The sequence below is a fragment of the Danio rerio genome, chromosome 4, assembly GCF_052040795.2.
Source record: "Danio rerio strain M-AB ecotype USA chromosome 4, GRCz13ab, whole genome shotgun sequence".
In the NCBI taxonomy this organism is placed as follows: domain Eukaryota; kingdom Metazoa; phylum Chordata; class Actinopteri; order Cypriniformes; family Danionidae; genus Danio; species Danio rerio.
The window spans coordinates 69322823-69337766 of NC_141024.2; the positions used below are offsets into that span (position 1 = coordinate 69322823).

The window sequence follows — 14944 nt, forward strand, 5'->3', positions numbered from 1 at the left end:
AAGATCCATTGCGATTTTCCACTCGTTAAGTAGAACACTTTAATTGATAAAGATGTGAACAGGTACTTACATTATCGATACAAAAACTGTTCAGTATTGTCAAGAAGTTGTGATTAGAACCTTTAGAAGTACAAGGTGGTTGTTTCGCGATGGAGTAAATGATAGCAGATATTAAAAATATATATATAATAAGCTGCACAATATGTGCAAGCTAGTATGCTAGCTAAGTTAGCTAATTAAATCCAAGTTTGTTTTTTTCACATGTAATCATGAAATTAAAAGTGATTAGGCGATTGTAGGATTTTTATGATGTGTTTTCATATTACAGTAGCTCACTACACTTTAGCCATTTATAAATGTTCAGATGAGCAACAGTGTTGCTAGATTGGTTTGTTTTTCAGTGATTGTGAGAAGTCCACACAAAACTATATAGTAAAAAGATAAATCTTAGCAATGGTACACAATACAAATGTATTCATAGCTATGCCAGTACTGTGGCTTATCACAATTATTTAATAAGTCATAATAAAGTAAATAAAGTGTTCTTCTCTAAAAAAGGCTACCTTGTTTTGACATTGTAAACTGTTTTCCACGTTTGTCATTTGGCACCACAGGGATATGAAAAATTCACCTCCCAGCCACGCCCAATTTATCCCTTGTAGTACAACTCAAAACCAATCAAAAAACTGCCCCAATCTGCCAACACTGATGAAAAAAAAATACTGTTAAAATTGTAAGAAATTCTGATATATATTTGTTGTTTGTTTTTCTCTTACCAGGTCCTTCAAATTCACCAGCTTCTCCTTTATTTAACTCGACCCACACACAGACACACGCACAAACCAAAGGCACTTTTAAGAGCCACATCTGTCATTTGTACTTGTCTCTCTGTACATTTCTCCCCCCCCCCCCGCTCTCTTTCTCACAATAGGTCTTAATCTGTCTGTTTTGTTGTTGTTTTTTTTTCTTCTGTATATTTCTTTATTTTTTTCCAAAGTTATGACAAGGCCCAAATTTAGGCCCTGCCCATCTCGCCAGACTCCCAATCAGGCAAGCAGGAAAACCTGAATTGTCTGCTTTGGAAGTCTGTCCAATAAACAAAAATTAAAAGACAAAGTGGTGTCACAGGACAGTGAGTGGGGTAAATCTGTGATGAAAAGCAGAAATGTTGGCCGCATAATTGATTCTGCCCGTATTGCAGTAAGTTAAAAAACAAATTTCATAAGTGTTAATTGAAGTGTAACTGTACACATGTTTGTCATATCATAATACCAGTGTGATGTGGCCTTTATACGTTTATTTAAGTAAGACTATTTTTATCTTTAAATTGTGTTAAGTTATAAGTAATAAGTTGTGTTTTCTGTCACATAATGTGTCAGTCATGTTGGCAATGTTAGAAACTGAAAGAGTACCTTTCATTTTTTATTTAAATAAATTTACAATGACATCCCCAAATCTGAGCAGCACAACAGCCCAGTCAGGAGCAGAGCAACTGTTCCATTGTGGAGCATTCGAAGAGCCACACTGTGGAGCAGCTGGAGTGCCTCACAGTGGAGCAGCCGGAGAGCCACACGGTGGAGCAGCCAGAGAGCCACAACGCTCCGTGGCCGGAGAGCTTAACCATGGAGCAGTCAGACACAAAGGAGTCCGAGACTTTATTTACACTCAACCTGGTTCCTCTTTCTTCCCCACACTCTCCAACTTCTCTCTCTCCTTCCTCCTCTACTGTTGTTCTTCCTTCATACTCTTCTCCTCCTCCACCTCCATTGCCATGCTCCAAGTCTTTGCGACACAGAAAAAAGAAAAGGACAACACCAGCCCCTTCTGCCACCTATGTCTCTTCTCTATCTCCTATGACCACGGATCTTTCCCTTCCACATTCTTGTCCTCTACCTGCTGCTTTTTGCATCTCCCAGTCCTTGAGTCAGGAGGGGCCATATGTGAAGAGAAGAAAAGGTAAGTTTTGTTTTTCAGTGATAAACCTTAATCCACACTATTAATTAATTTGATCTCAGACGAATTTGACTTCAGGCAAATTAGATTTATCTGGGTTATCAGGTCATTGCCAATAAACATTAAGTTGTTCTTAACTTGTTTAACTGTGTTTAAGTGGCCAGTGTTCAGGGGCTGTGTTAATGTCAATCACTATTTTAAAGGGGTCATCAGATGCAAAACAAACTTTATGTTATGTATGCTTTATGTTTGCCGAGCTGATTTTGACTGGGTATCAGGATGTTTTTTTTTACACTTCAATTGATAATTATTAACCAAAATATGTTATAAACTTTAAATTAAAACCCTAAAAAAGAAACATATGAACGTGTGGAAAATGGGCATGCAATGACCCCTTTAGGCTAAGAGGGCTTTTGGAAACCTAGCACAGTATATTTTCCTTGATTGACAATAAGCAGGGACAAAGTGGGACCACAGTTCACATCACAAGTAAAATGATAGCTATTAACTGGAGATTCAACTACAAAGCTTGACATTTGTGGCTTAATAAGGTTTCCTTGTCTTTTATTCGTTTAGGTTGCAGAAAATGAAGTAGGCAGAAGTTCTTCCTATTTGATTGTTACATCCTATGATGTATTTAGGCAATAAGTTGTTGGTGTGAGTAGCAGCTTATTGCTCTCCCCTTTTGTTTTATTAATCTCTCTCTCTCTCTCTCTCATTGAGCAGCATTCCAAACCAGCCGCACCTGTTTTCAATCATAGCAAATCGGATCGGATCGGTTGCTGTTGATTAAGCTTCCAGGCTTTATAAAGAGGCAGAGCGGCAAAGCACGGAGAGACCCTGTTTTCCCTAACCCTGTGATTATAGTGTGATAGAGATTTTGTTGGATATTTAGAACTGTGAGCTTGTGAATCTTGTGAGATTATAGTGTGAATAAGTGAGATGTGTAACTTTATGTTAAAAGTAAGCCGTGTAGAGAGACGAGTGCTGATTTATTTTGGGTTTATCCTTTAAGTTTCCTCCTGTTTTATAAATATAAATAAATATATATAAATATAAATATATAAATTCGATTTTTATTTTTTTTTATCTTAATTTTATTTGTTACTTGTCTCCGTACCCCTAGAAAAGGGACTAAAATGGAACCTTGATAAAATAACGGGAAAGAATGAATGAGGCAAAATGTCTTTAATTAGGCTTTTTGCTTGTCTCAGTGACTAATTCTGGTGATTTGCTTAAACAGCTAAAATAATTATTACTTTGTGTGTGTGTGTGTGTGTGTGTGTGTGTGTGTGTGTGTGTGTGTGTGTAACGATCACACAGAAAAGACGTGAAATCCCAAATGCAAGTAAACCAGTTTTTTTTATGTAGATTTAGAACAACAACAGGTAAGTAGATGAGTGGCTGGAAGCACAACGATCCACGTAGAAAGGAAGTGAACTGAACTGGGGGCTATTCCAGAAAGCTGGGTTAACTTACCATTTGGTAAATCATAACCTCTGGGTTCATTTACCCCAAACCGGCATACCATGAGTATGTTGGTTCCAAAACACGTGAGAAGAGTTAGTTTAATCAACCCTCAATTGGTTATCTAGAGTTAATGCGCGTACACAGCATACATAAATACATTCTCAATGGATCGCTGATTTCATGAGTCACCATGGAAAGTCAAAAAGAAAAAGAGAGCGGTGTATTTCACAGAGGCGGAGTTGGAGGTTTTAATGTATGGGTACGAGGAATTTAAGCCAGTAATATTAAAAAGGAGCAATACAGCTGCATCCGTTAAAGAAAGAGAGTTGGCTTGGCAAAAAATAACGGACAGAGTAAGTGTGTGAGTGTATAAAATTACAAATGTGTTATTGTTTCCTGTTTTCTTATAATACAACATAATTAAATGTGATGTCTACATCACTTTGACTTTGTTATATATGTGTGTGTAAATATATACATATACATATATATATATATATATATATATATATATATATATATATATATATATATATATATATAATAAATAAGTAAATAAATATTAATAAATAAATAAACGAAATATAAATAAATTATATATATATATATATATATATATATATATATATATATATATATATATATATATATATATATATATATATATATTAGGGATGTGCGGAGCAGCCGGTATTTGTATTTGTTGAGGGGGAAAAGTATTTGTATTTGTATTCGAGTAAAATTCAAAATGGCGCAGAAATATATATTTTTTCTATTACACTTCTACTTTACGTTATAGTGAAAGTATTGTTTAATTATACCCATTATATAAATGATAGACATGCAATATTGGCTGTTGTTTTTGAACATGTGATAAGAAATGTCATTGAAAAGAAAATAACATAGAAGCCATTATCTCATCCATGGTTAAACCAACAACTAATAAAATACCATTGTGAATATTATGAACCCCACCACCACCGTTCTTATTGAAGGACACTGAATAGACAGAATAAAAACAAATAATACTTCAAAAAACTGTTCTTCTTCTGAAAGAACTTTTTTCCAATGGACAGAATTCCAAAAATAAGCTAAATAAATCTAAATAAACCCCTGCCTGGGAGATCTGGCAGAACAAAAGTATTCTATATAATACTAAAAGATACAGCCCTGCTATTATCATCTGCCAGCCACAAAACAGACACAAAGTTTGTTTGTTTGTTTATTTAGAGATATCTGCAAATATTTTTCAATGGAAGTCAATGGAGGAATATGACTAGTCAGTCATAATATATTTGCAGATATTTCCAATCTGAATTATAATTATGACAAGTCAAAATATAATTAGAGATATCTCTAAATATATTTATGGATAGTCTGAACAAGGTTTAAATGCTAAAACGGCTTGCCATACGCACAGTGGCACAGTGGAGATTTCTCTAGTTATATCGTTTCAGTCGTTTGTTATGCAGTGACATGCAGTCAAATATTTCGCAAAACAGTCCTTAGGGATGCGGTGACACGCAGTCAGATATTTTACCGGACAGATCCGCCACTTTTGGCGCTCATAAACAATCATAAAGCTCTCGTGCTGCAGGAATGAGGAGGTCTGCTGAAGGCGCACAGCTGACGTGCAGTGAGAGGTTTGCGTCTTTAATAAACTACGGCAGTTTGCGATCACTGAACAGTAAGAATGATTAATAAATCCATATGAAACAGTCCCTTAAAAGTCACGTCTCGCTTTCAGTTTCGGGCTTTGGCGCGTTTTGCACTGAGCGTGTCTCTCTCTCTCTCTCTCTCTCTCTCTCACTCACTCACTCACTCACTCACGCGGGCATGCACTGTGGTCTCATGAGGAAACGCTGCTTTTTGATATAGTGTTTTTCTTGCTCCCGAATACAAATAATTTTTCAAGTATTTGTTCGAATCAAGTATTCGTAAAAACACGCTATTCGTGCCTTTCCGAATACCGTATTCGGGTTCGGCTCCACCCTTAATATATATATATATATATATATATATATATATATATATATATATATATATATATATATATATATAACTCTAAGCCAAGTTAAAATGAAACACAAAAACATTCTGCAAAAAGGTATTATTTCATTACACAATTACTGAACTATTAATTAAACGCTATTTAGTATACTCTTTCTGTCATGTAGCTAATAGAAAGAAGGCTGAAGCCCGTCTAACTGGCGGGGGCCCACCACCACCTCCCCTTACCCCATGTGAGGAGGTGGCTCTGTCCCTTAATAAAGGACGACCAGTGGTTTCTGGCATTCAAGGGGGCAGTTTATCACACACACCATACACCACAAGTGATGGTGAAAAAATGGTGAAATGTAAGTTTACCTCTATGATTTGTTTTCATTTTTTCACTTCACTATTTCTGTCACTTAAAGGCTTTTTGAACATGCTTAATGTATGCAAGCTTTTATTTATTTAACTGCATATGATGTATAGACTACTGTGATCTTAGTTGTATTATTGTGACATGCTACTCTTTCATGTATTATTGCTTTTATTTGATAATATAGATAATTTTAATGGTTGTGTGTTCTTATAGATACTGATGGACATATTGTGTTATTGGACCCTCCAGAAATAACACAGTCCGTCACAGTTGTAAGGGATTTGTTGTTAGGGAACTTTAGTTGCTTTTTATTTTCCTATTTTTTTTTCTTTTTGTCAGATAATGTAAACTTGCATGTTTCTCTTGTAGGATAATCAAGAAGATGATGAAGAGACCACATTTGCTGTGACAGAAGTGGACAATGCTCCTAGGCCCACTGAGGTATAATGCAGACCATTATAATGCATGGCCGCCTTTAAATCAGAGTAACAAACTCATTGTCATTGTCATTTGACAGTACATACCTGGGGATCTGCCCATAGATGAGGGTCCTTCAACCTCAACACATAATCTAAGCAGTGTAAGAATTTGTGGCCAGTTGTCCATTATTTTAATTTTATTGTCTGACCAAACAATCTCATGTATTATATATTTTCCCATTCCTAGTTGTCAGCAAAAGAGCTTTGTAAGGTCCATCTACAAAAATAAATAAGTATAAGTGACATGGAGATGGACCTTATACAGCTTCAAATAGAAGAGAAAAGGCTACTTATAAAAAAAGCAGCACTTGAAAATCAATTACTGGAGCATCGCCTTAAGGTGAGAACTGTGAATATTAAATCTGTTGCATGTTAAAAATTTGTGTGTGTGTATATAAAGTAATATATATATTTATATATATATATATATATATATATATATATATATATATATATATATATATATAAACATCTTTCTGAATTGTACTTTTATTGTTTTTCAGGAATTAAAGAAATCAACTGTCTGGCAAACCAGTACAAAAAAAATTAATAAAATTTTTTTTGTCATCCTGTCTCTCAAAAGTCTTCCGTCTCTGTTGGCCTCTAAAATGTCTAAGTGTTCCTCTGGGCCATCTCCCTCAATACATGGAGGGTGTTACCTCTCCTCTTATAGTGGCAATCTTGTGAAGCACAACACAAACCACTATGATGTCACATGCCCTCTCTGGACTGACCCGGAGCCCACGCAGACACTGAAACCGAGATTTGAGAATCCCTATGGTCATCTCCACCTTGGCCCGTGTTTGGCTGTGAGCCAGGTTTAACCATGTCTGTGGTCCAGGCTCAGGTTCAGGGTAGGGTGTCATTAAATAGGGAAGACAAGGGTATATCCTCTGTCCCCCAGCAAGTAACCATCGTACTGTCCTATAATGATTAAAGTGTATAATACAAATATAGTTAAAAAAAATAATAAATAAAACAAAATAATTCATTATAAGAAGCAAAATATACCCTGCTGAAATGCCTGGCATAATGATGACTCGCGGAAAATTCTGGCATCATGCACAGATCCTGGCCATTTTGCCTCGACGTTTGTAATTATTTGGGTTGCTTCACATATTACCTAGTTGGTGGGAAAAAAGCAATATTACAGTTTAATGGTTTTAACAAGGCAAAAAAATTAAGGACACACGGAAATTGTTACCTTCACATTGATACTATGAGTAGATTTCCTATTAACATAGTCCCCTTCATTTATTGAAGGGGCTTTAATAGGAATGTGGGTGCCATCAACACACCCAATTACATTTGGAAACCCTGAAACAAAGTTATGGAAGTATTAAGTGTGCATAAAGAAAACATGTATAGATATAACTAATAAGACTGCATATTAAATATGCGTAATAGATTTTCCTTCAAAGAACAAACCTGCCACTCTGTGGAATTCGTTCTTAATAACACGCAGAGGTTTGTGGCCAGGGAACTGTACAAATGTGGGTAAGAGGTGTTTAAGGGCCAGACATACCGTACGAACGGCTCTACAAACAGTTGCCTTTCCCACATGCTCTGCATCACCTACATTATACAAAAAATGGCAAGACGCAAAAAAACTTAGTGCTATGGACAGAATGCTTTCTGTGCTAAGAGCAGAACCACGGCTTGTGACGTTCGCAATATGCGGTTTTAAAAGACATGTTAAATAAACTAACGACTCTTTTGAAAAACGATAACGCTCCTTCAAATAATCATTAGGGTATGAAAACACATTAATACGTGGTCTTATAACTCTCTCACGGTGAAAAAAAACCTAGTTTAATTTGAGCTTCTACGTCCACAGGATCCTCATCAAAAGGGCACGCCATGCTCGCCTACCTTCTGACACAAACTTACACTGGAACATACCTGCTACCGAGCAGGTTATCTTCAGAGAGTGAGTTGCTATGGTTGCATACATACCCACAAAGTTACCGTTTTTGGAACCGAAAGCTGAGGTTATCCACTTACTTACTCTCAAACTTACCCTGGTATGTCACATAACCTGCTTTCTGGAATACCCCCCAGGAGGATGAAGTAAGTGTTGGGATGATATTATTTACATGTAAAACACACATTTACTTGTATTTATACCTCCAGTATGCTGATTTACATAACTACTGAAACATACAATAATGTAATTATTGAAGTTAATAAATTTTAGGGCATTGCCATTGTGCTGTTTTTTTTTTTTTTTTCTTTTTAAGGTCATCAACAAAGAAAATGATTGTAATAATTGCAGTGAGGTTGATAATGATATCTCTGTTGACAATACATCAGAAATTTACAGCAATAGTGGGAGCGACATAGAGAGCGATGTCTGTTTTAGTAAAGAAGACTAATACTATACACAGAATGTTCCTACACCACCTTCTTTTTTTCTTTATTCCACAAGTTGCATGGAATAATTTAAGGAAGAAGCAAAAAAAAAAAAAAGACCATTTGCAACAATTGCAGTGGACGAATGTCATTTCCTCCGGAATTCGCACAATTCATCCTGAGTGTAGTTTTGCTTTCACTGGCTACAGAGTAAAAATTAAAGGTTCAAAAAGAAACACGCCTGTTTTTAAATGCTCTGGGTACTGCTTGTTCAGTGACTGCCCAGTACAAGTGGATGTGGTTGTGCAGAGTGAAAACACTCTGAAAGCACATGTGTCCTTTAGAAGTGACATGTTGAGACACAGCAAAACTGAATTACAAATGTGACCTGTAAGAGCTGATGCTCAAAAGAAAATACATGAGCAATTAAAGACCACGCTACCCAGGGCTCTCTATGTAAAAAATATCGAAAACCTTGAGGAATCTGTGGTGGAATCTGGTTGTCGAGATGAGGCACAGTCGCTTGGCGTTCTGAAGTCCATTTCATGGAGACAAAGACAGAATGAGAGGAAGCACGAAAATGAAACTCAGTCTCCAGATAATGGCGGAAGAAAAAAAATGATGAACCAGATATTATTCAAAAAGTTATCCTCAAACCGAAGGGTGTGATGCTTTGGTCAAATGAAAGAATTGCTGTTTTTCACAAACGATGCAAAGAGGACATAGTCTACCTTGATGCAACTGGAAGTATTGTGAAAAAGAATCGACAGAACCCGGGTCCTTTTTATGTTTACAAGCTAGTGGTCAGAAACCCAAACAAGGGTTCTTCACCCTTTCCAGCAGCAACGTACGTGACCTGTGACCACACCACTTCGTCTGTTCTGTACTTTCTCAGTGCTTTCCAGACAGACCATGCAAAACAGTATGGGCACAAAAACATCATGGTCCTAATGCATGAAATTTTACTTGTGTTCTGCCAAACTAACCTGACTGCCTTGCTAAAAAGTTACTACAATATAGTAACTGGCAAAGGTACTGCTGAAGACTTCAGTCTTCCCATTCTCCACCGTCCACAAGTCACATGATGAAAAATGCAAAATCCTTCTGCAAAAAGCAGTAAGTGACTTTCACCCAAACAATAAATAACTATATTATTTGTAATGTTTTTCATTATAATTTATAGCAATATTATTGTTATTGTTCCTTTAGTGCAATGAAGAACTACAAACTGGCCATGCATGATTTTGGACTTTTGACCACAGCTAGTTCGTGCTGTTTGATGAAATGCTCCTCAGCTGCACTGTCATCTTCTCAAGCCCATGCAGCTCGGAAAATGTTGAGAAGCACTTCAAAAACATTCAGACATTGTTGAGTTTAATTGGAAACCTACAAATTGATGCATGCAGCATTAGTCCTGATGTGAACGTTGAGGTACACAAAAACCAAACATGTCTTTAAATAATTTGTTCTGCTAATGTGGTTGTAATCACACATGTAAACATCTTTTATTTTAGGACACCTTCAGCCAAACGCCTTTTCACAGTCATTTTATGGAGGTTATACGCTCTGCCCCCCTCGACAAAGATGGGGATTATAATGAGTACTACAGCGAGACATTCATCTCCTCACTGGCTACCTACTTCCTGCCTCATGCAACTCTCTGGACAAGCATTTTGCTGGGTCTGTTACACTTCTGAGAGAATCACTTGAATAAATAACTAAAAGATTTAGAAAGGTTAACAGTCCGTCCATTGTCAGACATGATAAAAACTGTCCATAAGACTAATTCAGACCAGCATATGTGTGCTCGAAGGCAGATATCAAAATCAATTAATCACATTCAATTTAAAACTATAATGCTGAAATTAACTAAAAGTTAATTTTGCCAAGGGTGTATGTATTAGGTCTAATAAGCTTTATTCTGCTCTCACCATCAGAGAGTAGTTTTGTGGGCTGTGTTTGCTACTAACATGATGGTACATTTTAATGGATGGAGAAAATTGCTGTTAAACAGTATGTTGTACTTAATCTTCAGGAGATCTGGGCAGACATGGGGAAGGACCTCCATATCAGCTCTTCTCAGCAAAATTTGCTAAGATTTCCAAAAAATTCCAGGTGTAAAACAAATATATATGAAGAGTTCAGATGCAAATAACTCGTGCCGTCTGAAATTTCCATCAAAAATAAACATTGTTCTTAGCCTCCTTTGTTTATGTTAAGATATTACACTTTAAAGACCATAAAAAGGACTTATTATTTGCCATAAAAGTTATATTATTGAACCTGCACACAGATGCCTGATAAAATGTTAATTTGAGAAGAAAATTTTAGACGGCATTTAAAGGTTTTTGCATCTAAACCCTTCACAAGTTTTAATGTATTACTCTACTCTTAGATGTGGTGCTTATTTTATTTTCATATTGGAATTTCACACAGGACAACAAGACACAAGGCATTATAGAAAATGTCAGTGGGACCTGAAGAAAATCCTTTTCAAGGGAACTTCATAATGACCTACAAAAGCACGCACACTGCACTTCTGAGGGAATTTAGTGATGCTCACCGCATCACTAAAGAAAGGTAAAACAGTCTACATTATATTGTATAGTGTTATGCTTCAAAATATGTTAGCATGTACCTTTTTGGGGGAAACCACACCATCATAAATATTTAGTGTAAATAATAGGAATATTGTCTTCAACTTTTCTGGATTTATACAACATTAAAAAATAGGCACTTTCACAGAAGTTATTATTTAATATTATAGGAACACCGTATTCTGAAGGAGAAGTGGAGGCAGCATAAGCAAAAAAAAAGAGGAGTCTATGTGACCTTCATCAAACCATTTAGTTTCAAAATCTCAGTGGTAACATGAGACACTTTTAAATGCAAACAAGCATTCTTCAAATATATTTGTTGTTTCTAATATCTTTTTTGGAAAAAAATGCAGGCATCTACAACCTCAAAGACACCATTAGACAAAAAAGCAGAGAATCAAGACAAACAAGCTTTTGAGGTAAAACCATCAACAACTTTTAGTGCGCAAAAGGACCAAAATGTTTAACCTTATTGATATTTTTTAAAGAAATGTACACTATCCATTAATTGGTCAAAGCTGCTTCACAGTAGTAATGCCAATTTCTGAAGATTGTTCGACATTTTGGACAGAGACTTGATAGGACAAGTTATTTAAACCAGTTTATTGGATGCACTATGTAACCATTCAGCAATCTTCAAAAAAAAAAAAAAAGTTACTTGTATTATCTTCTTCATAAAATGTAGATGTCTACTGCCCCAAAGACAACCAGCACTCCCACACATAAACAGACAACATCAGTGGCAGCACAGGACCAGAAGACAGGAAGCCAGGACAAAGATGCTTTGGAGGTAAAACTACCAACTAATTTATGACACAAAAGATGAAAGGTGCTAACAATTAACTTAATATGTAAACTTAATATGGATACAAAAATTAAGTTTGCTTATTGACATAGCAATAAGCATGTCAAATTAAATATTTTATTATACTTTAGTATGCACTTTCTTAAATTACAAAATACTAAACACAGGTTTATCGAAATGTTACTAGATATATCTTATTTACTGCTGTGAAACAGTAACACTTTCCAAAATAAAAAGGCAAGACAATTTTCAGAGATGAATAAGAGTTAGAAATGACAACTGAGCTGCAATAATGTTGTTAACAAAATTAATGCCAATTTGTGATGTTTATCTCATAGAAAGGGCAAAAACGAAAAAGAGCGCAAAGCCAAAAGACCCATGGACCAATTCGGGGACATCATTCACCAAAAGAGGTAATTAAAGCCAAGAAAATGATGAAAGAGATACAGCTACAACAAGAACAGCTGTTTAGCATTCTTCACCCATACACTTGGCTCAGCAGTGATGAAGTGGATGCAGCTTCTTTTTACATTGCTCAGACGTTTCCTCATATACATGGGTTTCAGTCCACTTTGGTCTACCAAAGTGTTCATCAGGGGGGTGTGGTTGGGACACCACAGACACCAATTGTTCAAATAATGATTGTAAATGACAACCACTGGATAACTGCAAGCAATGGTTTCTGAGGTCCCAATGAGGTTTGCATTTATGACAGCCTGGAAACAAACATCTCCGAGCAGACAGCACAGAAATTATTCTGGCTTATCCGCCCACATGCATCCCAATTTGTTGTCAGAGAGCCTGATGTTTAAATGCAGCAGTCAACCAGCACTTGCAGATTATTTGCTTTGGCCTTTGCTAAAGCATTATGTGATGGAGTCAAACCAGAAAAGTGCAAGTTCCAGGAGAGCAATATGAGACAAATGCTTTACAGAGTGTTGACGAACAAAACGGCTTCGGTATTTAAATACCAAAAAAACAAAAGCAAGACCTGAAAGAACCTCTCTTTTTGTGGAGGTTCACTGTATCTGCAGAACCTCACACAACACAGAGATGATGGTGCAGTGCAACAGCTGCAACAATTGGTACCACCCCAATTGCGTTTCAGTCCCAGTGAAAGCTTTGAACACCACCATGGAGGAGTGGAACTGTGAAATCTGCACTAACTGAATTGTGTGTTTCGGCATTAAATGCATAACATACCAAATATTTGGCCTGACACAAACGCCCATAGGTATACATAGTATAATGCAGAACAATATAAATAATAGATATAATATATAATGAATGGAATTACACAAAAGTACTGTTATCTTTCCAGCTTTCACTCACTCACTCACTCACACATACTCTTACATACACACATGCACACGCACACACACAGTAATAGTATACATAGTTCTGTCTGAGGCCATTTGAATATGTTTGGAAAGTGTGATAATTTCAACAATAAATGTTCATTCACACTAGAAAATAGGTAAAAATGTAAAAAAAAAATATATTGTGAAATTACTGTTCATTCATTCAAATTGATATTGGTGATTTTCTATGACTGTACAATAAAAACACTGTATTTTCCATGATTGTAGCGTGTCATTATTAAAATATGCAACAGTAATATGATATGAAAAGTGGACACAGTGGTACATCAGGACATGTAGAACAAGTATCTGGAGGAGTTAACAGAAAACAATTTGATTTTATTTGTTTATGGATTTTTTCAAATAGGATTGTGAAAAAAGTAAGTGTTTTACATGATTTTTGTTATGTTAATATTTATATGTGATTTAAGTAGGAAAAATAAACATTTGCACAATAATGATCTTTTTTTCCATTAATTTAGCAACATTCCACATGAAAAAAGGGGAAATATTCACAGTAAAACACAAATAAACCAATAAAACATAGTTACACAGTAAACACCTAAATAGTAGGTTGTAAAAAATAGAAAAGGAATGTGAATAGATATGACAACCTTGTAATGACTTTAATACTATTAATTTTGTTTTAAACTCGCAAATAAAACACAGTTACAGCAAAACAAAGAAATAATAGCACAGACAACATACAAGTCATGGTTATTATGTAGCCAAATATGAATAAAAGTGACGATTTTTTATTATCTCTCATTTGAAATCATTTACGCGAATAAAAGCGAAACAAGATTTTAAAACTGCGGTGCATTAAACACGCGCGTTTTTAATCTACCGCGAAACACCGAGTAGACGCGCACTGCAATTTAAAGCACAGATAGCGTGACCGTCTCTCTGAATCGCAGATGGCATGACTGCAGTCCCCGTCAAGCGCTGAAGTCCCTTTATATATATATAAATCTCCACAACTGTTCCTGGCGTAATCGCTTTCGCATCTTATATTAAGATTACCATATGTTTTGTGTGTGTGTGTTTTTGGTTTTGATCAATGTTTTTATAACCTTTTTTTGTTTTTATTTTCCAGAATTGTTCCTGAGTCGTGTGCTGCTTGCTTGTATTTGAGGTGAATTCTGTTTTCTCTGTACAGTTGTGTTAATTTGTTACATATTTCTTATTTATTAGTTTCATCTAAAAGAAACAGAACATAAACCTCCAATAATTTACCTTTTATTATAATTTTGTGTGTGTAGTGGTGTTATCAGTGTTTGTGGCTTTTTGTTCTCTTCATCTACATTACCGGTTCCAAGTTTGGGGTCAGTTTTTCTGACAGTCAATTATTCTGTTCACCAATAACATTTATTAAATGTAAAAAAAAAATAAAGTTGAATATTTATTTAAAAATATTTAAATAACTGCTTTATTATTGTATGCAGTTTCAAATGAAACTATTACTCCAGTCATTATTGATTTTATTACCATTAATTCTAATATTAATATTAGAGTGATATCTTAGAGACTAGAGTAATAAAGCTGAATCTTTAAAATCA

The 14944-nt window shown here is 35.5% G+C and overlaps 1 protein-coding gene, 1 long non-coding RNA gene and 1 pseudogene across 2 annotated transcripts in view; all 3 read left to right on the forward strand.

The window, feature by feature from the left end:
* The window catches only part of LOC148682376 (uncharacterized), a 147695-nt gene that overhangs the window by 59274 nt on the left and 73477 nt on the right, over positions 1 to 14944 (forward strand). The gene's annotated exons all lie outside the window — the stretch shown is intronic.
* On the forward strand, positions 722 to 6630 carry LOC147845260 (uncharacterized). The gene is made up of 5 exons (XM_087250645.2): positions 722 to 1237; positions 1398 to 1956; positions 6161 to 6232; positions 6309 to 6371; positions 6458 to 6630. Exons 2-3 carry the CDS (start codon positions 1623 to 1625, stop codon positions 6163 to 6165), a joined length of 339 nt encoding a protein of 112 aa, XP_087106771.1. The 5' UTR covers positions 722 to 1237; positions 1398 to 1622; the 3' UTR covers positions 6166 to 6232; positions 6309 to 6371; positions 6458 to 6630.
* LOC147845261 (uncharacterized) lies at positions 8620 to 9732 on the forward strand (annotated as a pseudogene).

Coding starts and splice junctions, on each gene's coding strand:
- LOC147845260 (XM_087250645.2), top strand. CDS start 1,623: ATGGAGCAGTCAGACACAAAGGAGTCCGAGACTTTATTTACACTCAAC.